At 39.3% G+C, this 23828-nt stretch overlaps 2 protein-coding genes across 3 annotated transcripts; one reads left to right on the top strand and one right to left on the bottom strand.

The window, feature by feature from the left end:
* Positions 1 to 1102: 1102 nt before the first annotated feature.
* Positions 1103 to 9904, bottom strand: LOC139721325 (molybdopterin synthase catalytic subunit-like). Of its 2 annotated transcripts, none has more exons than XM_071632645.1 (6): positions 9760 to 9904; positions 7695 to 7879; positions 6929 to 7057; positions 5702 to 5852; positions 4456 to 4579; positions 1103 to 2457 (listed from the first exon to the last, which is right to left on the bottom strand). In XM_071632645.1, exons 3-6 carry the CDS (start codon positions 7032 to 7034, stop codon positions 2377 to 2379), a joined length of 462 nt encoding a protein of 153 aa, XP_071488746.1. In that variant the 5' UTR covers positions 7035 to 7057; positions 7695 to 7879; positions 9760 to 9904; the 3' UTR covers positions 1103 to 2376. The 2 variants fall into 2 exon arrangements, with proteins under 2 accessions (XP_071488746.1, XP_071488744.1); XM_071632643.1 differs by having other exon boundaries at positions 6929 to 7060.
* Positions 9905 to 15337: 5433 nt separating this feature from the next.
* On the top strand, positions 15338 to 17344 carry LOC139721264 (carbohydrate sulfotransferase 1-like). Its single transcript, XM_071632586.1, has 2 exons — positions 15338 to 15437; positions 16185 to 17344. Exons 1-2 carry the CDS (start codon positions 15338 to 15340, stop codon positions 17342 to 17344), a joined length of 1260 nt encoding a protein of 419 aa, XP_071488687.1.
* Positions 17345 to 23828: the final 6484 nt, after the last annotated feature.

The raw sequence follows: 23828 nt of genomic DNA on the forward strand, positions 1-23828 counted from the left end.
TTTACTGTTTGGTTATAACGAAATTTTGATATAACAAAAGAAAACTGCTGGTACCGGGGACTGCGTTATAACCGGAGTCCACTGTACGGGAAATCAGGCAAACTCGAATAAATTGAGATCTTTTGAGACCTGGAAATTGTATTTTTCATATCAGAGTCTGTTGTGTCATATAACACAATCTATAAACAAATTTGGAGATACAGAAAACATGTACTTTATGGGGACCTAAGAAAGAGTTATTTCTTATATCTGATGATTCTTATGATCACATCTCTTTATACAGAATTATCAGGATATCAATACTGCCACATTTTCAAAAGAAGAACAAGAAGAAGAAAACAGAAGATCATGTTGATTAAAAGCTTGTTTATATGGAGAGCCAATGAATTTTGGAAGACGTGAGTCAGTGCATCTATTTACAAGAGGCATACGTGCATATGTGTCTATGGTCTTTTTATTTGCACTATCACGGAGATCCCCTCCCATAAAAAACAAACAAACAAACAAACAACCAACCAACCAAACAAACGAACAAACAAACAACAACATCAACAACCCCATAAGAAAACAAAAACAAAACATATCAAACACAGAGTAAAAGTAAAACAAGTAAATGAATGGAACAGTGCTAGGTAACTTAGTCTGATGCTGGCAAAATTTTGATAATGATACCTTTCAAGACATTTATATAATATGCAGGTTAGAGTTATTAAAATTCAATATGTCTTTTGGCATACTACATTTCCTTTTTTTTTCGTGTGAATCATTATCATCATGGAACATAATGTGATCAACATTTTTACAGAAACAAACATTTCACAGATGCCAGTGTCTTGTTCCAATATCATTTGGCAAAATAATATCTACATTTCTTAAATTGCACAGTTCATTATGTTGCAACTATCACGTCCAGTATGAATAAAAAGTGTCCACTGTTCTTGAATGGAAGACACTCTGTGATTAACGACGACATGATAAAACATGAGAGATGATAAAAATAACTCTACATTTATATGACTTAAAGAATTATGTAAACTAATAACACAGCACAAGTATGCCAAAAAAAAAAATTCAATACATAATCAAAAGTGTGTAACCATACTATAGCATGTAACTAACAGAGGCAGGCTCTGCTAATATGTACATGTATTGCATATGCCGAATATTTTGCAAGGGTTTTATTTTCACAAATTTTGTGAGTCGGGTGCTATTCTTGAATTAAAAAATACACGAAAATATTAACTCTGATCCCGACATGAAAATATGTGCAAGCACACATTTCTCCATTCAGTACTGTTACCACTCCACAATCCCGAATTTAGCCACTCGTGAAATTGTCGGCAAGTCCTGATTCATGAAAAATTTGACTTTCTAAATATCAGGCGTATACTGTATCGGTATTCTGATAAATGATGTATTACTTTGTCCTCTTTATTCAAAGGGGCTCAAACTTAAGCACTTTTATTGTGTCAAACACAACAGACTTACATTCCTTTAAAGAAATACAATTTCATCATTGCAAAAACCAGCTTTCCAGTCGACAAGTCCATAACTCTGTATATATATATTTTTTTTTTCAACAACTGTACTGTTATCAGCAATATATGTATGTGACCCTGCATCACAAACAAAAAGTCACCAGACATGGATTTTTAGTTAAGAGCAGATTCTGAATAAAATGATGTATAACTTAATTCAAATGGACTCTCCTAACCTATCGTAATATTGGAAAAAAAGCACACACTCTGGAAAGTGTGAACTCAGAAAAGAGGCTCTGAAGTGCAGGGTCTATTCAAGCGCTTAATCTTAACCAAGCCGCGCTAGCTGTGCGATGAATGGAACAAAAAAACAGGATGTTAACCACCAGAACTCCAATGAAGGGATTATCAGATTAAGCTGATAATATGCATGCTCTATTAACACATTCTGTAAATGATAAATGCTAACTTTCAATGCAGCAGCATCATCCTTTCTAAAGTTAATGGAGTTGAAAGTGAAGCGTATGGACAGGGTTTTTGAGAAATGTAAAGAGGACTCGAGGAAAAAACACCTAATCACACTATTCCACCAAAAAGTGTTCAAGAAAAACTGCTAGAAATACAAGTTCCTGTTTGTTTTATGATCACAAACTTTAGTATAATGTAGAAGACGACTTGCTTTTTCAGAAAATATGAAAAACTCAAGATTGATTGGGTTGACCCATTTCAACTTTTTCAGTGTTAACACAAAATCAGTGCACGCGACTTTTTGTTTGTTTTGTGATGCACGGTCACATATTAAGTTTGGACTGATCTGGGAAAATGATTCAAATTCATTTTTGGCTTGAACTGATAAAAGTTTGCAGCAAGAGAGCATTATATGAATCCCTCTTCCCTTTCAGCTGATATCTGGCTTTTTGCTGCTCCAGGCACATTCCTTGTTGGCTTTCCAGCATCCCTCATCCCCAGCATACATCTCCTGCAAAGTGTGGGAGCAGCAAAATGCAATACATTGTACATGGGACGGTGTATTCAGATGGTGTTAACAGACAGTACATGAGTGTGAAGGAATTGCATCTGAATTTGGAGAAGAAACATTCACATTTGAATAAACTACAGTTTCATACCGTGTGTCAAAGCAATACTGTATACGCTATATATTTCGCGGGGGTTTTATTTTCGCGAATTTCGCGAGTCGGGAGCTATTCGCGAATTTAACAACACGCGAAAATATTACCTTCCAAAATGAATCCCTTGCCTTGATGATACGAAAATTTCAGTACTAGTAGTATACCATGTCATGGCTTACCGAACAGACCATATACTGTACTGGCTAAGCTTCTTTACGTACATATAGCACGTCCACGTCTACTTACGAATACTGTAGAGAGCCAATCCATTATCGCAAGGGGACCACTCGTCAGAAATCTAGCGTGATGGACTTAACCACTTCAAAAATGTTGAATTCTAACTTACTAGTTCGCAGAGTTTGGTAAGTTTTTTTCATGCAGTGTATAACTAGTATCATTCTTATTTGCTAGTAAGTTGAAAAGTCACACTTTCTTTGCCACTCATATTTTCTCTGGTCCCCCAATCGCGAATTTAAGCACTCGCGAAAATGTGTGACAGCGGCAATTCGCGAAAATTTATGTACGCGAAAATTATAGCGTATACAGTATGACAAACAATAACTCATTACCTCTCATTATATGTATACATGGATGTCTACACTCATGATAATCCATTCAACCAAAACAGGCATGCTCAAGTCTTAGGCCCCGCATCATACACTCATAACAAGCAGAGAATGATCGTTCAAAATACTATATGTACTATGAACACAAGATGGCGCTCTATCACTAGCCAGTGCCACCACAAAAGCACTGACAGCCATGTAGGTTGCCAAAAGAGAACTGGAGTGACACCAGTCCCACTGGCCTCGGAACATGTTTGAAGTTAGGGCTTCATAAGTTAACATGACAAAAACATGGTTTTATAGCTAAGCATCCTTGCATCCAAGATAGCAAATTCATGCAGTGTGTTTGAGGAAAAACTCTTACCACACAAACCTAACGATATTAAAGATAACCTCACTTTATTTGTCTTGGATTTGCTACACAGATTTTACACTCAGTTACAAAAATACAAGAGCCAAACTTGTGAGCTTTGAAGATGGCAACATTCATAGGGAAAATTCCACAAAACTGTTTCTTCTCATCACATTATGATATCATCATAACATTTTTGTTTGGACACCCGACTGACAGTGTGAACAATAGTCAGCCAGATCAACTTGCATCTAAGGGGCAATACTCTTGCCTCTTCTCTGACCAAGACAGAGATGAAAATTCTACTATTGGTATACATGCATTGTAAATGTATCAGTAGAATTGACCAGCTCTCTTCTAATCTTCAGAGTTCAGCAGGCAACTGAGGTCATCCTTGACTGTCCAACTCCTACATCTTCGTCATCCAACCTTAACTCTGATCCCGCACATAACCTCTCAACAAGCACATGCTGAGAGATCCAGTGTATCTAAATTGTCATCTGCACTCAGGAAAATGCAAACAGAATTTTGGCAATGTCTTCTATGTGATAAGGCCAATTCCAAAGACTAGATCATTTTCTATGTAACTTTAATCAGTGACTAATGAACAACAATCACAGCACAAGTAACAAAGGAGCAGGAATTATGTAACAATATTAGTTTCAATGGCACATCAATCTCAGTACATGTAATAATGGACCAGGAATGATATTGTAACTTTGTCAGCCTCTACAGCACAACAATCGCAGTAGATGTACCGATAGTTATCTCTTATACAGTACTTTTCTACCAAGTCATGGAACTCGAAGCTCTCTCCAACATACTCTGATCACAGTAACTGGAAGTGATAGTGCCACCCACAGAAAGCCTGTATAACACATGAATTGTAACCTTAACTATAACGGCTCCAGCCCATCAAATGCTCTCACCTTTTTCCAGATTGGTACGACTGCCTTGAGTTGGTCAATGCAATACTGGACGGCTTCCAGGGACTCTTTCCTGTGAGCAGACGACACAGCAATGATCACACTGCTTTCTTTCACTGGAACATGTCTGAAACAAACCGTGAAAAAGACATAAATGTCTTTACTAGAAACCCTAATTTGCACAGTACAGTAAACTCCTGTTAACACGAAATCATCTGGACCAGCAGTTTTCTTTCATCATATCGAAATCCCAATATAACTGAACAACTCAACAATAAAAAACATAAAGCAGATAATGTTGCAGGCTGAATTTTTACTTCATTGTAACCAGAATTTTGTTATAACCATGTTCGTTACAACAAGAGTGTGCTGCAAACTCTTGGCTTCTTCTTCTTTTTTCTTTTTTTTTATAGCTAGGCAGTGTTATAAATACTTGTTACATATACTATCCTTCATCAGATCTTGTACAGCAAAATTTCTACTTCCTGGAAACCACCAAACAAACATGATTTCTGTGGGTCAAGGGAGTTTAACATTATTTCCCCTTTTGAATTGACAATGTCAGTCATATTGCATGACTAACTGTGAACGTCCATCATAAAACCAACACAAAGTCGCACGCCCCTATTTTACATGATTCTAAATACATAGGTGAAATGGGTCAACCTGGTCAATCTTAAGTTTTCTATATTTCCTGAAAGAGCATTTCTTCTTCTACGTTTCTTCTAAAGTTTGTGAATAATCTGTGCTTCAAATTCATGAATTTCTTCCATCGAGATGTTTTCATTGCAACTGATTGACAAATTGCCCTACATCGACGTAAATAAGCACTGAATTGATCAGTGTTTTAGTAGTAGCCATGATAAAAAATCATGGGCGTACATACTCGAGCAGGATTCGAACCTACGACCTCCTGATCACCGAACAGGCGTCATCTCCACTAGACCACCGAGCTTTCGCCCGAAAGCAAGTGTTGGTTCTAATCCTTATAGCATGCAGCGGGTACTGCTTTGTTATTCAAATTCATGAATTTCTTCAGGATCATTTTATCATGGCTACTACTAAAACACTGATCAATTCAGTGCTTATTTACGTCGATGTAGGGCAATTTGTCAATCAGTTGCAATAATCTGTGCTTGTTCAGCCTCATGGAATATGACACCAGATTGTAGATATTTACAATATATTTTGTGAACAAGCAAGTGGTGACTAACAGACATATAGTATTCATTTTCTAACAATGACTCACCCTAATCGGTGAAAGATTGCTATCTTGTGCAATTCCCATTTCTGCCTCATCTCAGCACAAAGCTTGCTGAGCTCCTTCTCTGCCATTGGTTCATAGGCCTCATACTCCAGCCGCACAACCGTCTTCCCTTCAAAATTGTCCCTGGTTGTTCCTTGATAGAACAAAAATGCATATCATGTCAACAACCATAACAATTCAGAATCTTCTTGTGTGCAAAAGTTCAACAAAAGGCTATGCATGAAAAGTTGAAAAGATGTTAATTCCTGCATTTACTGATAAAGCTCAAGAGTACCTTTCATACAGAGAGCTTGACATTGGCTAAAGTCTACACATTCTTTTGTCAAACAATATGACTTGATTATTACTGCAAATCTTACTTGAATACAATCCTTTTTATTGACAACTCTGTGTACATATAAAAGAGAGCTCAAACACTATAAATTGACTCTCCTCTGTGACTACATGACCATGTTCTTTTGTAATTGGGTTGATACCTGCATTACTACAATACCTAAAAAGCCAAGAAAATTTGGCTTGAAGATTGGTATTGCCTTGACGGTAGAAGTCATTAAACTTTAGGATGCCGATTATTTTCTGCACACTTCAAATTTCATTATCTGATATAATATATATGTATATATTTCTTTATTTTTTATGGAGTCAGTAGGGACCTGAGATTTTGATCGTAACAGAATCTTCATCAGAGACAAATGACAAACAGGCAGGGAAGGCAATCACATGTAATTGGCTGCATACACAACATGTGCGGTCTGAGGAGGGTTAGTGACACGGAACAAAGAAAACAAAAGGGCTGGGTTAGAAGTCAAAGGCAGGGAGCCAAAGAGGTAAGGAAGGGGATTAGAGCAAGAGAGTGAGCAGACAAAGGCAGAGGTGGGCCATCCATGATCCCAAGGATCATAGGGGACAACCTGGGAAGCATAAAGTGAATAGGGAGGCAACATCAAATGAGATATGGAACAGCACAAGGGTAAAGAATAAGAAAAGAGTAACATAGCAACAGCATGAGTGAAAGGTGGGTTGGGGGTGGGGGGAGGGGGGGGGGGAGAGAAGAAGCAGTGAGCCCCAAACCTGTACACATCAGATGTGGCAAAAAATGAAAATGAGAGCCAACAAATCCAAAGTACAAAACATATCAACGTATATTTTAAAAAAGTGAAGTCTTCTACCAAAACATGGCCATGCATTATTGCAATCAGTCATACTCACCTAAGAACACAGAGACAGCTCCACAAGAGGGGTGAGTGACAACTTGCACAGCTTCATCCACACTCAGCTGGTTTGGTGTCAGTCGGATCACATCCATGGCTGCCATATCTATTAGCCTTGTTCCAGATCCTACTAAACAGACAAAAAAAAACCAAACAAACAGACTCCTTCAAATAGAACATAATCAGCAAAACTGGTGAAATCTAAGAAGAAAACTGATTAAAATGTAGAGATACTAGGTATGTATGAAGGACTTCATGTACCCATTCACTTCTAAAGCTTAACTTGCAAAGATTTTTCATTGTCTTTCAGCATCCAAATTTGACCAAGGTTTAAACTTAGAAAGCCCATTCAATGTGCCTCAATCTCACATGAAAGCCATGGTGACAAAACAGGAATTAGGTAATTTCTATTTATTAACAATTACTTTCCAGACATCAGATCAGTATCAGTTGGCGAAGAAAGCACTCTGACACTGCATGCATGCTAATTGGTGAACAAAGCACAGTCAGGGGGATGGATTTGTAAAGCCTCTAAGAAGAACTGTAATGTACGGATTATTCAAGCATGGACATTTCCACCAATTTGCACTCTTCTGAGCGTGAAAATAAAAGAACAACTTTTATTTTGAGTTTTTAAGATAATTACAGGAACATCTCAAGCCATGAAATCAAAATGAGTGAAATTCACCAAAAGTGGCCTAGTGTGGAAAAAAATAAATCACTCCCAAGTTTCTAGTTTCACAGTATCTGTATCTTGTACTCACGTGATACAACTTCCTGGATGGATGCTGAAGCTTTGTAGGAGCTGAAATGGCTTCCTGTCTCTTATCCACCAGAGAGAGGGGGGATGACTGCTACCTCATCACCTTCACACAACGTCAGCTGACCCTCGTCTGAGACGTACTCCTGATTTACAGCCAAAACTAGTGTGTCTCTTATAGGTAGCAATCTGCAAAATGGAAATGTCACAATACACTGTATTTTCGATTCAGAAGCTGTTATTGTACTGTTAATTTGGTATCTAACATTTCATGCAATCACCATGCAGACAAAAAAACAAAACAAAAACAAAACAAAACAAAACAAAACAAATCAAAACAAACCAAAACAATACTTCCAGATAAAGGATCATCTTCTGGAAAGTTCTTTATGGATAGCCATTATTGGGACTAAAGACTGAAAGCAAAATACTGTAAAACGAGGAATGTTCGCGTGCATTTTAATATCGCTAATTTCGCGAGCGCCAAGATTCGCGAAATTAAAATGCACGCGAAATTTCTTGTCTACACTATGTGCATTGAATGCCAGTGGCAATTGGCGAAAATTTCATGCCACGAAAAAGGCCGTCGGCTCCAGTTCGCAAAAATTTCGTGCCGCGAATATATCATGTTTTACAGTAAAGGATAATTATCTACTGTCATCAACTGCCTTAACTTTGAAAACTTCATTCAATTCAATTCAACATGCATGACTGTCACTTCATGGTGAATACATGTTAACTGTGGGGCTATAAAACCTGGGTCAAGGTAAGGGGTCAAATAACTTAATAGCTGATTTCAGTTCTGTTACTATCACAATCTTATGGTAAAACCCAAATCACCAGATTATACTTCACAACCATGACAACATGTCTATAAAGTAATAGATCTACAGACAGTACCATTGGAAGTCTAATCATAGCATTTTTATTCAGTGACATCGACAGTGTGTGACAAGAATCTGGATAATTTGCAATTTGATGTGCATTTCAATATTATGCCTAGCATAACTGGCTCATGAATTTCAACGTGAAGAAATGTGGCATCCTCTTGATAACTCACGAACGCACTCCCAGTATCTATCAGTACCGGTACACACTTTCCAATCAAGTAGTTCCCAGAGTCAATGACTTCAAGTACCTAGGTGTGACAGTTACGGCTGACCTTCGGTGGAACAAGCACTGTCAGACCATCAGGCACAAGTCAAGCCAAACCCTGGGACTCATCCGCAGAACCTTGTCTCCATGTTCTAAAGAAGTGAAGGCCAGAGCCTACACTGCACTAGTCCGCCCACAACTAGAGTTCGCCTCTACAGTGTGGAATCCATATACTGTTGTTAATATCAACTCACTCGAGCAAGTGCAGAAGTCTGCAACCCGTTTTGTCCAAGGTGATTACAGCCAAACAACATCTTCCACAGCCCTAGTATCAGCACTTGGATGGGACTGCCTTCACTCTCGCCGCCTTCTCTTGCACAATGCACACTTCTTCACAAAATCCAACATCACCTGGTTGCCATGTCCTTTCCACGTGATATCACCCCAGCTAACTACATTGGAAGACAAGATCACTACTCAAATACACAGTTCCTAGGTCCACCATTGACTCCCACAAGTATTCATTCTACCCAAGAACCATAAGACTATGGAAATGCCTGGTCGTAACCACTGCCAAACCAACAATAACCATTGTTCATCAAGGTGCTGCTTTACCCATCCTCAGAGCAATGCAGCCTCCTGCTGGATCTTCTAATATATCTGCCACTGTGTAAGACTAAGAGAAGACTAAGAGGATTGACACTGTCACTGTTTTTACTCACACTCACTGAGCACTCATACTCACGTTTTATTGTATGATGGTGAGACACTTCTTTGTACATGCACTGAATGACATGACACCCCCTCACGACACACAGCTCTAGTTCATCCTAGTATAGCTTCATGAGTTTGCCACACACACACACAAACACACACACGGGACTTAAGTGACCCTCTCAGCTCGTGTAAAATAGGTAACACAAAAACTAATACACGGGACCAGCAATCATGTAGAAGCGAAACATTACTTTTACCGTGGAAATTTATCGGTGATCGCTGTGATTAGCTCTTCATGGGAAAGATGAAGCGACACTTTGATTGTATCTTCTTTAACCCCTGCAAATTCCCGACTTTTTGCAAAGAATAACAGCTTTACAGGAAATTTCCCAGGTACCTCGGTATCAGCCATGGCGAAATTCCATTTCGACTACCTAGTCTAAGCTCAATCCGCGCAGATACTGTTGCGCTGATGATCTGATACGTGCGTTAAAAAATACGGTGACACGACATTTTTTTTTTTTTTTTCTTCGTTCCTGCGACTCCGGTCCTATAATTTTCTCAAAGTGATTTAGGGTTACGGTTGTGATATGGTTTTAGGTTTAGTCTGATGTGAGGATTAGGATTAGGGTTAGGGTTGTGTTTGTGGGTATAGAAATTAATGTTTGGCGAAGAGTGATAATAGGCCTATATTTCATGGGAAGAGAAAATGTCAAAGGAGCAAAATAATGTCATGGAACCAAAAAATACATCCAGTATACTTGTTTTCTACTGTCTTATTTATACTGCTGCACTAGATATGAACACGAAAATACATGTTCAGTATGTAGGCCAAGGCCTAGTGTCTATAAGTATATCTCTACTTTTGGTGATAAATGATACCTATAAAAATAGTATCTATATCAGTGGCGGATCCAGAGGGGGCGCAACCGGCGCAACCCCCCCCCCCCATTTTTCGTTAAAACAAAAGAAATATAAAAGAAAAAAAATGAAATGAACCCCGGAAGTGGCACCAGAAGTACTAGTTGCGCCCTCCCCCCCCCCCCGGTTTTCAGAATTCCTGGATCCGCCCCTGCTATGAGATCTGTGAACTTAATCTCCCCCTCCCTCGGCATGGAAAGTGTGGGAAAGACCCACCACTTTCACACGTTAAAAGGTACGGGGGGGGGTATTATCAAAGTAACCTTCTAATGATTATTTTGTGTCGAATGTGTGTGCGCTTTTGTATGTTTCGTGGTGCAAGTATAGCCCTTTTTACACTTGTGTTTCTTAACCCCGTACTTTCTCTGACCCAGGGCCAGATAGTACGGGATTATCGGTGGGGCTACAATAGCCCACTTTCGCAAAAACAAATGTAAACAGAAAGTGGGCTAAGGAAAGTCCGGTACCAACGGTGGGGCTAAGGCCCCCCCCCCCCCCTTAGGGGGGGGGGGGGGGCCTTAGCCCCACCGTTGGTACGGGACTAAGCAAAAATTTGCAAGTGTAAAAAGCCCTTCTATGTGTTTTGTTTTGTTTGTTAGTTTGGTTGGTGGTGTTATTAATCTCCATTCTAGGGCCACGATCGATTCGGGTTTGGAACCATCTAGGCCTACACTGCAAACACCAATATCGGCACATTGCTTTTGTGTTTCACAAGTTTTGGGGTCATTTTTGGACATATGCAGACTAGTGGTAGGATCCTCAATGCTGTAGGCATTAAACCTTGACTTTAACTCGGAACTAGCCTATTCTTTGTATCATGGAAAGAAATCCCGGCATGGAACATTGTCGCTTTTAAAATCTTTACCAGTACTCAGCACCATTATCGAACGAATTCACTGCACCACACGCTCCTTAGCACATGCTACGAAAGCTTTAAGGGGATCATCTCTTCAATCTTTGAAGTTTGTGAATAATCCCCTGAACCCCAATGAGCTTGTAGCCTATTATAGTATTTGCAAAGGGATCTTTGATAATTCCTTATTACGTGTTAGTTCGGTATATACGCCATACAATTACGTTAAGCACTCTAATGAATATGGGCATGGTGTGAGCAGGGGTGTATCCAGGATATTTTCTGGGGGGGGGGGGTGTAATAAAATTTTTTGGACCTTTACCTTTGCGAGGGAGCAGAACGACCGAGCGGGGGGAGGGGGGGGGGGGGTGTCCCCCTCCCACGGTAGGGAGTTTTTGAATTTTATATCTTAAAATGGGGCCATTTGATGCATTCAAAAGTGACTTTTTCGGCATGGCAGTGCGGCTTAGAAATAAGATATGGCATATTAAAACTAAGTTACGAAATTTACGAGGTTTTTGACAATTTGCTGGAACACCACCTGGTCACTTTTTCCCCCTGTTGTATATAGGGTAAAAAGCCCTCGAAAAACAAAAATATCTTTTACAAAAAGTGGACCTTTGGAATTTTTTTTTTTTTTTGGGGGGGGGGGGGGGGGGGGGTCGTACGACCCTCCCGACCCCCCCCCCCCCCTCTTGCATACACCCATGATGAGTATAATAGTTCCTTTATAGTCAATGACAAAGGTCACACCCGCACTACGACTTATACGCGAATCTCCCACCAGACATACAACGCACTTTCTATATTATGGTATATAGCAGCCCATAATGGATTTATGGAGGTACTGTCTACCAGGCTCGCCACATTTCTCGGTATAGATCATATTATTTTATGCATGTAATATACAACTCCAATACTACACTTTTTTTTTCTTCTTTTAGTTCTGAAGTGTGAACTGAAGGACCGGACACTAATATGAATAGCACCAGTGCACTAAACGCCAGTTTGAAGCGCCATATAAATGCAATTATTATTATTATTATTATTATTATTATTATTATTATTATTATTATTATTATTATTATTATTATTATTATTATCATTATTATTATTGTTATTATTATTATTATTATTATTATTATTATCATTATTATGATTATGATTAGGATTAGGATTACTCTCTTTTGGGTATCTCAGCCGTTTCAAAACCCATTTTTATCGAACAAACATTGAATTCCTCTTGGAATTACATGATCTTTTATATTTCATAGGGGGGTTTTCATTATCTCACCCAAAAATGTTAGAAACCTGAAGTTAGGTCTCAATCAAAACTATACGATCCCTCTATTAACTTCAATCTAATCTGGAAATAAGATCCCTGGATTTGTCAATTTTCACATGATTCCATACATTGTTAACATAAATAGGTCGCAAACAAATGCGTTATTGGCGTGGTGATATTACTGTGTCTCTCAAATCTATAGTATTGAGTCTTAACGAAGTGTAATCCCTATTGCAGCTGTAACACAGCTAGACTGGGATGGGTTAGTGCAGTGACAGTATTACGTGATGGTGCACGTGTTCATACCAAAATGTCTAATCAATTAAGTCATGCATGAGTATGTACAAGTAAAAGATGCTCTTGAATTACAGCATCCTGTCACCAACGGTGCTAGGTTTCATCCCTCCAATGGCTACAGAGCAGCCTTGTGGAAAGCAGCAATGGTTTTCAGATAACTGTAGTTTTTAGATATCAAACAAGTCCTGCATGACAAAAAGTCTAAAAAACACAATAACATTAACAAAACCAGCATATCAACAGTATGTAAAACAAAAGAAGAAGAAGAAAAAGAAATACATATGATACAGTGATACAATAATCAATAACTGACTGTGTGCGCCTCCAGGAAAAAAATAAAAGGTGGGACCTACCTTTTATTACGATTGCTTTATTTTACTTTGTTTTTGGATGTCTCAGCCATTCCAAACCTGATTTTCATCAAATAAACTTTGTGTTTGTCATAGAATGGTATGCTCTGCACTATTTCATAAGTGGTTTCTTGGCATCTCAAAAAAAGTTAAAAGCCCAGCTGCCCAATCCTCGCCTCCACCAATACTGTACCACCCCTTTAAACTTACTACTCTCGTTTGTTAATTCTGTATACCTCAGAAAACTCAAACATAAAATGACGACTCAAACTTACTTTTTAGCACCGCATCCATCGACATCATCAATATTGTGAAAGAAAAGGATGTCGCACCAAGAGTTTAACATGGTAATCTTAAACCCCAGACCTCTTTACTTTCTTAATTCTTTGCATTGTTGAGATGAAGGACCAATCCAAAAATCGATTGCAAATCTTATACCATTGAATGATTCAGAATTCAATCTTTTTCCTCAATCAGAGTCTAACTATGGATTGGTCCCTCACCACAATCAATAGGTTGATTTCCAAAAGAGTAACTCAAGAACAATAACCATCAATAGGTCTATAAAATCATCGAGAACAGCCGACAGTCATATTAAAAAAACAACAACAAACAAACAAATCGAAGTGAATGTGACGACAGTCAAGTCTCAGTCTGTCCATGGAGCTACAACTGTCAGTCTGTCTGTCTGTTCTCCCCTTCATCCTTCCTCTCTCTCCCCCAATCCTTCCCTGCCCCACCCCCAACCCCCTTTCCCTCTCCCTTTCTTCATTGCCTGATATTGAACATCGAGGTTCCGGCTGTGCGCCTAATTGGGCTGGGATTACCTTGCTCATTCGTAGTCTGCGTACAATTCGTTCAAATATCAAGTTACCTCTTATTCACATTGGCCTTCCTATGTACAGTAACACGTGACTTTTGAGGATGACGAGCTCTAGCAATATGTTTCCAAATGATATAGCACTTTGTTTGCAGAATGACTCAAGAAAAATGTAATACAGGAAGTGTAAATTGAAAAAAAAATGATTATAATCAGAGCTTGAATGGAAGACTAGACTTCTGCAATTACTGCGTGCACGTGACCTTTTGCGTGAAAGGTGTAACCAAAAAGTGCGCTAATTCATTTGCAGACATTGGCAACATGGCTTCATTAGCGGACACACAATGATGCCAATCGTAGGATAGTGTGTGCTACATTATACGAAGAAAGTAATGTTTGGACCCTAGGCTTCTGATGACATTTCTTGTTGTGTGCACATTATGTTGCGAGGACATAATTGTGATGCATGAAAGGACAGAATGTTTCTCAAAACTTTGGACTGTGAGCGGATGTGAAATAGGAAAAGATATCGGTATCATGGCAGTGAGATGGTATAGGGCCTATATCACTTTCTAAAATTCTACCCTGCTACTTGCATCCGATGCGTGCCAACTAGCATACTGGAACGATCGACTGCTTGACAATCTGCACGCCCATTATTAGTTGTGAGGATTTCACATCACGGAAACTCACGTCATTTCACTGAGGAGGTCTGCATATATACATGACGGCACTTTGTGGTGAAAGCATACATCTTAGCCCATATGATGTCAGAAGCCGATGGGCTATGATATGAGCCTGCTGAAATCTTGCAACATATCATGGACATGCAATATCGACCCTCTGCGTGGACATTATTATGCACTTAATTCTCTCGACGCGCCTCAAGCATTGATATTAGGTGGGCTACTGACCGAAGAGATGATCACTTTTATTGATGAGTGTATAGTGTTATTCCTACATGATACTGAACCAGGCGGAGGATTAAGCGATCGATGAAACCTGAGTAGTAGTATTCAAAGCGAGCATATGTATAGATTGAGAGCCTCCATTGGTTTCCCGCATTCTATGAGAAAGTCGGATAAGTTTTTAAACCGAGTCAACGAAGACAAAACCGACGGGATGTTTGGATTGGCGTGAATGCAAGTGACAATGTGTCAAGAGTGAATCAGTATGTTCTCGAGAGATCGTGACATATAAGCCCATCATACTTCCGTGTTGTGAAGAGGAATTGACCGTTTGGCATAAAAACAACGACATATGCTTTCAGTTTTGAACACGTGCCTATAGCGGGATAGTGACTAACAACATGACACTACACTTAGTGACAGAACGCTACTTCCGCAAGCCTACCTGTGGGATGAGCGCGCAGGACTCCAACTTCGCAGCTATCAGTGTAGTGGCGGAACGTACATATTACTATGCGAACCTAATCAGACGGGTGAAATGAAGAGTCTGTATTATACAACTTCCTTTCTTTTCAGGTGCAACCGTTCTCAGAAAGTCATTGAGGAGAATTTTAAGTTATACTCGCCATTCCTGCCTCCCGGATTACCGTATGAAACCAGCCTGTTTCGATACCTCTTGTGTTCTCATGGCGGACAGAAGTTACAGGGTAGTAATTATCATGTAGGGCCTATTCGTGGATTGAGAAGGTATATCGACGTCCGGAATTCAATGAGTACACCCAGGTCAATCAGTGCTTCAAGGGACTCGTTTAATTCAACGCCTATAAAGTGTCTTTCGCTGTCATTTGTGGACATTGTTTAGCTATACAGACTCATTGAATTGCGTGTAGATTGGGGTTCGGTAATCTTCTCCAATTCCATGAGGCGTCGCAACAAAGGACTGCGTCTTCTTAGCTCCTAGGAAAGTAAACATTTTCATTCGGAAAGCAGTGGGGACTTTGCACTTCTTTCGTACGAGTTGTCGTGTAACGTCATGTGCAAGTTTGAAATGGAACATCACCTCAGGATGATTTGCTCGCAGAGAACAGCAAACGTGAGGGAATGTTTGCGACCTTTTTAACTCTTTGCATCCTATTTCCTCGGAGGCCACAAGCGGTGATGTAATCATCATGGTGTCCGTTCGTAGAACGCTACATTCGACACTCGCCTTTGTGTTGGTGTTCTGTGTAAGCCTCACGCTTATTACAGTATATCAAACAGTTAACGATTCAGACACAGCTTACGAAAATGCTGTTAGACAGTTGAGCGAAAATGCCCAAGAGAAAACAGGATCAGGAAAGCTTGCATTTGAGGAAAATGAGCCCAATGTTAAGACCGGAGAGAAGACGAGTGAAAGAAAGTCCATGTTTGTTGTGGTACTCGCACAAATGCGAACTGGTTCATCGATTGTCGGGCAGTTGTTCAATCAGAACCGGGACTTTTTCTACTTCTTCGAGCCGCTCTATCCCGTCAACTTGGTGGCGGAAATAAATGGCATGTCCCGGGATGAGCGAGACGAAGCGATATTACACACTCTTTACAATATGAGTAGATGTCAGTTTTCTCAGACGTTTGCAAACATCATGCGGCAATGGGGAGGGAAGCGGGAAAATCGTCTGCTGGCGCCCTACTGCTCTCACAGCGGACCGTGCTCCGATGTCTCTCCGAGACTTCTACATGATCTCTGCCTACCGCACAAAAACCGGATTGCCATAAAAACCATCCGCGCTGACATACGCCATCTACGTTCACTGGTGGATGAATTCAGCATTGATGTTCGCATCATCCACCTCGTTCGTGACCCGCGAGGGACAACGAATTCGCGATTGCACTACGAACTAAAAAATGTTGATTCGTCAGGAGGAAAAAGGACAAAGAAGTCGGTGCCAGCGTCGGATGCTCAAAGCTACCAGGTCTTCCGAAAACTCGTCAGACGAAACGTCCCGAATTACTGTCGTTGGATGGAGAGAAACTTGCTAACAGCCAAGGAGTGGTCGTCATGGTTACAAGGGCGGTACACCCTTGTACGTTACGAAGATTTCACGTCAGCCCCGATTTCTATGACGCGTGAAATCTACTCTTTTCTTGGCTTGGACCTGCCCTATTTGGTGGAATCTTTCATCCACGACGCGACAAAACCCATGTCAGAGACGAACGATGACCGCGGTTTATTTTACCAGAGGAAAAATTCCGCGATTACTGCGTCAAAATGGAGGACTATTTTGTCTCCAGCGCAAGTAAATGAGATCGAGGAGATTTGTGGGAAGGCCATGGATCTAGCGGGTTACTCCACATTAACTAAGGCTGACGATTTACGCAATTTTACAATCCCTCTACTAAAACCTCGCAAAGACATTAACATACCATGAAAAGACATGTAAATGTATTGTGTGAAAATTGACTTGCGTTTATATTTATGTCGTGAATGAAATGTAGATAGGATTTTGTCTTTTATATTCATATAATTATGATATCTATATGTTCATTATACATGAAGAGATTTATGCCAAAACCGATGTATCATTTTTTTTTGTCAACGTGAGATACTCGAGATTGAAGCTGCAGAAAAACAAATAAGTAATTAGAACGTAAATTATGGATTATAAATTGTTGAACATTGTAGATAGATAGGCCTATTTATAGATATTATTCTTCTGTTATGATTTCTTCTATCAACGATTTGTGCCAAATTGTCTAGATACGTGTTTGAATAATAGCGCTATCTGTATACATACACTGTAAGTTGATACTCACAGATTCCAAAATAATCGAAAACATACTTAATGGAGAATTTCTGAAACTGTAACGCGTGACTGAATTGCTATAAGGTGAAGGTAAACTGCTAAAAAAACTGTTTTTATGTTAATTTGTACATGTATGCTTCCATAGCATACAATATTCTACACTGAACTTGGAAATAAAAACTAACCCCATATATCAGATTGAAAGATTCAAATAATCACTTACGTAAATATTACCATTGATTCAGAGTTAAAATGGGATCTACATGAAATTGAGGATTTGTGCGAAAAGGTTAGTAAGAGGATAAGTTTCCGGGAAATGTGAGAGAATTTGTTAGGAATAAGAATCAAATATGAAACTGTCTTATAATTCTGTAATCCTACTATGTTTGGATAATGGTGATGTGATTTGGCATTTAGCAGCGAAAACCCCCACACGGAGAAACACGACAGAAACGCCTGATTAGAGAAGGTAGGGCAATATTTAACGTAAAGTAATTTGAACATAATCAATAACCAAATCCATGAAGCTTTAGTAAATCGAGTTTAAAAGTTTGTAAGTAGGCCTAGATTTTGAACTGTTCAACGCACTTCTGTGTAACGTACATTAAGTACACGTAGTAGAATGACTCAAACTGAATTGTCTGTTTTGTGAATATCGGTTCATATACAGTAGGCTTCCGTTATACTACTAAACGAAGTCTTTGGAATTGGCAGTTTCGAAAATTCGTTATAGCCGAACAAATAAACAACAGAAAATGTAGAGCAGATGTTAATGTGGCCTGAATTTTTCCTTCGTTATAACCGTGTTCGGGAATGCACTCATTTTCAGTACCCTGGGGGGAAAGGGGGGAGGGCGGGTCATCACTGTTTGGAATATACTCACTCGGAGTCTCACTGTTCGAATATGACTCTAAAATATGTTTTGGTAAACTGAAGCTGATGAGGATTATGAATCTTGGATCCCATGGAAGAACAAATCTAAGGTGTCATGGAGATAGGTCTAAAATTGACTATCCGCCGTTGCACAATCATAATTATTTGTTACATGTCAATAATTTATTTCATTATGTTTTCGCCTTTGATTAATGTTATGTTCAATGCTATTCATTTGTGTGTTTTTTTCGTATAATATCATTTTGATGTTTCGGAAATAAAAGCAAACAAACAACTTAAGTGATAACTTCAATGCCGTCTTAAAAATACGTCTTGTTATTTAAAGGAGGCAGCGTCACTGAAAAGGCTTAATAGACTTTTCTCATTTGGATGATGGCCTTTCTTAAAAACTCCTAAAATGGCCTTTATTTCTACCATAAATTATGACGGGCCATGATCTGGTATACAAAACTGTCCATCTACACCAAACTAAGAATTCATGTCATCCATTCCTAAGCAAACATCTCTTACACAAGGGTAAATAACAGGGAAAGAGTGACATACCAACAGTAAACGAACAAACAAACAAACAATAAATAAATAAAACAAAAATACGATTACCTATTCAGGTTTTTTTTTTTGTTTCTGTTCGAAGCTGAAATTCAAGCACACTTTCACAGTATTTTCCACTTCCCCCTTCACTCTAATCCACTTTCTTTGCTCAGTTCTTTTAACTACAAATTGTCAAGGTAGTAATTATTGATAAAAAGATATTATGACTTCTAAATTCATAACTAGGACATTTACCGAAGATCTGTAGGATGTTAAATGGGAAACTCCACATTTTTATCTCATAAATGTCTCTATGTAACCGATACAAAAGTGATACTATACAATGATCCCAAAATTTCTTATGTCACGTTCGAGTAAATATAATACGTTCTATATATATATATATATATATATATATATACACACATATATATATATATACATATATGTATATATATATATATATATATATATATATATATAGACATAATAGACATAATATAGACATAGATAATATGATTATTATACGGCAGTATTATGATATAAGAATTTATCTATATATTTTTTTGGACATATGATGTTATTCTGATGATGATTTGAGGTTAGATTTGATATTTGTATTTGTAATTGAATGATTGATTTGTGTATATAAAGGAAATGATTTAGAAGATTGGTAATATATGAAATTGCATTATATATCATATGACACATCAGGTTATTCATATAATAATTATTCTGTTGGTAGGTCCTGACGAAGGCCTAATGACGGGCCGAAAGCTTGACAAATAAAAGGGAGACTAAGATTGAGAGCAACGTCAAGCCTCAGTCCAATTTCTTTCAATACATAGACATATATATATATATATATACATATATATATATATACAAACACATACATATATAGACCTATGTGTGTGTGTGTGTGTGTGTGTGTGTGCGTGTGTGTGTGTATGATGTGTACGCATGAACTTCCAAAAAACTATAAAATATAAGGTATTTGCAGACGGTGAAATGCAAACTGTGCTACGATGTAGCCCAATATGTTCATTGGGGTCAAAGTCCAAAGGTATACAGTGTATACTCATCAGAACGTTCTCTATAGAGTCACGCGGAGTATCTCTCGATGTACAATACTCGCGGATTTAAATAAATATGACAAGTACTAGTACGCGAATGTCCATGAAATCACATGTTTGACGTGGTGTGAAGGTATTCTATCTGTGCGTACGTATACATCATCCCCATCTATGGTGAACTGAGACAACCAAGGGTTTTGACACACGGCTTGCGTTCGTACAATGATTGGCGTACATGTAGTAATAAAACATTGTCTCTGCAACTGCATTACTGGAATTTGAACCTAAATGACCAAGTGTGGTATTATCCAGTCTGTGACTGTGGATCTTTGATTAAGGCATTTACAATACATCCACCTCGATTAGCCTCAACAAAATACTGCATCTACGGAACAACAGCCGCCAGAACTCGACGAAAGCGGACCAGAAATTTGGGAGTATATCGCAGTCATCTTATCAAGGGAGCCATAGTGGGCTCCGGGACCCCTGTCAAAGGAACTCAGAGCTCCCTCGGGCGCCGCTGTCAGGAGAACCGTTTTTACTTCTGCATGTTTAGATACCGTACTCGATGGTCGACGATCAGTCATGGACCCAGTCAGTATCAGTGGACGGCAGGGCCAAACGGTGACCAGCGCCCGCTGTAACAGAAACAACAACAATGAGAGTAGAGACCAGGGGAACGGATACGAATGGAACATACCTCTCGACGAGGTAATAGTTATGATTAGCCATGGTATAGACATCATTGAGAATAGTCTAGACCTGCGAACAGTCAAAACACTCTAAAAATGTCTACCTTATTTCATGTCAAAGATTTAAAACCTTATCAAAACTTGCCATGTTTGTAAAACTTATGTTATAATGATAACAAATTTAAAAGGTAGAAATTTTACAACGTATAGATTACATGAATCATCATACACCTACAAGTTTCACATTGTGCAGATGATATAAATGCATGTTTATAGTCATGCTGTAAATATGTTATGCTTTACATCTTGATGAAATCTTTGAAGGCTTCCGTGGCGGTAAAACGTTGGGTGGCAGAAGGCTGCACCAAGTATTTTTTCTTGGTTATGTGGTGTCCCTGAAAAAGGCCCTTATACTCACTTCCCTCATTTCGGCAAGCATGTTCTTACCCTTATGAAGAGAATGAGTTATTAGAAGAAAATACTCACTCTCTAAAATACTAATTATTCATTCTCTTCAAAATAGCACGAACATGCTCGCCGAAAAGTCGGGAGTGAGTAGGCTCTTTTCAGGGTCATGTACATACCCAAAAAAGAATAGGTGGTACAACGTTAAGTCTTCTATACCACTTTATTTTCTTGCATACGCTTTTTCTGAACTGCCATCTTGTCGTGTTTTCTTTACTTGTTTTTCCACCACTCTTATTCATATTACTTGTATTTTGTTAAACTTTCATATTTGATTTATAATATTGTATTTCTTATGATCCAAAAGGGGTTAACAGAAACGAAAAAAAAAGTTCAGAGTTCAAGTGAACAAAAAGTGAGAGTATGAGGGTAATACTTTGCGAGGGAGCGACGAGACGGGATAGGAGAGGTTCATGTTTACTAAAAGAGGCTTCTACATTTTCATCAAATAATGGTGCAATTAAATGCCTGACATTTGGTTTATTTCTCCACACACTTTAGACTCATTCTCGTCTTGAGTAAGATTTAAAAGAGGCGATTGATTTTAGTTCGAAAGTACGCGGATGTTAAAAAAAAAAACCGTGTCAATTTCGGGACCCATTTTCTTCCGGTAATGACTATATTATTTATATCTGATAACTAATTCCATTAAATTGGGCTCGGTAGGTAGGTAGGAGTACATTCCTTCTAGGATTGAAAACACACCGGGTCAAGATTTAAACATTCATTGACATTATCATATTCTTTTCTCTACAATCAAGAGCGATTTTGTTTTCTGACATCAGAGTGAAATTTGTGAGTTCATCTGTGCATGTGATCTCCATGGTCTCACAAAAGTGTAATGCCTTTTGCACTAGATCGTTTCCGCAGTGATCCAACAATATCTTGACTTTTTATTCAGAATGAAAAAACGAGAATTCTTGTTGGATTTTCCTGAAAAAAACCCACACAATTTGGAGTACTGTCTGACTTTTATTAAGATGCGGATTTCTTCCTCTCTTAAAAATGTTAAAAGGTACATGCTGCCATAACACAATTTTTTTTTTGTTCAGTTTCAGCGTTCATTGACCCTTATCTAAAATTTATTTGTTGTTTCATTAACTAAATACAGGTTTTCGACTGCGACTCTGCCCCTGAGTGCTGCCAGAAGTTTTACTATAAACACAGAAACGTGTCGAAAAAAACAAGAGTGGCCATCGCATTCGTCATCGTCGGCATCGCGGTTGTCATCACGGCTATCGTCGTCCGATTCTCACTCGGTCCCGTCAACGTCTTGCTGGGGGCGGGCGACCAGCGGCCGATAGTCGGAAACGAGGACAACTTCTCACCTCTTCTCTGCTCGCAGTACAAAATGACGGCTTCCAATATGATCTCCAATCCGGTCCCTTTATCTTCTCCGTCGTCCTCATCGACCGGATCCTGGACATCCTCATCGACATCCTCGACATCATCGCAATCGTCTGTGCAATCACTGCAGTCTGCCTCAGAGGGCCTTCGCTTCACTGCCTACATGCTTTTAGACACTCCTTATAAAAATTATCGCACCATTTCGTATGTCAAGGAGGAAACAATGCTGTTTCCAAATGATAACTACTTGAATTATTGGGCTTTGTACTTGAGTTCTGGATCAGAGGTTACAGTATCATTGTGTGCAGCTAACCATACTGAAATAAAGCTAACAGTCGTTCAAGGAAGAAATAAAATTGAAGAGATCATAAAGCATGGCGATGTTCAAGAAACGGCAGATCACGTTTTTGGACCCTGTAGTTACCGTCAACGGAATTCTTACCTGTTTTCAGTAAATTCTGGAACTGACGATTTCGGCTTTGTCTTCACATTGGAGGAGACAGGTGACAGTGGTCAAGATGCTTATACCATTCATCTCTCATTCTCTGTGCGACGGAGCGCTCTTGTTTTTGAGAAGGACGCCCTCTATGCAGAATGCAAGGATATGGTGCAGTGCTCGCTCCCGATGCCGAATCAGGCGGACGCTGTGATGCTGACCATGCGAGAGAATGCCACCACGTGGCCAATCAACGTCCGCGCAGAGTGCGTGCCAGCTATCGGAATGTACTGCGCGTTTTTCGTCGGCATACCCGTTGGTATTGCGGTGATCTTACTCAGCTGCGCCGGAGTTCTTTATCTCTGCGAGCAATCCATCCTACGGGATGTCGAACGCGCAGATCGTCTCCGTAACACCATGGCCTCACGCTCATCATCGTTCGGAAGTCGCAGAAGTTCTCAAAGAAACACTGAGACTTCTACGAACTCGACCACGGCAAGGCGCTCGTTCCGCACAACAACTTCGCCGAGAGCACCACTTGTAGACCACGATGTAATGTCGGCGATGGCGGAGGTCAACCGTCAACGAGACCTACCACCACTATACGGCGACATCAAGCGTGTATCGACGGCCGTGAGCGACAACGACAGATCTCAATCCGATAACGA

The sequence above is a fragment of the Diadema antillarum genome, unplaced genomic scaffold (assembly GCF_040938485.1).
Source record: "Diadema antillarum isolate AM-2024a unplaced genomic scaffold, OU_Dant_1.0 scf00000141, whole genome shotgun sequence".
NCBI lineage: Eukaryota > Metazoa > Echinodermata > Echinoidea > Diadematoida > Diadematidae > Diadema > Diadema antillarum.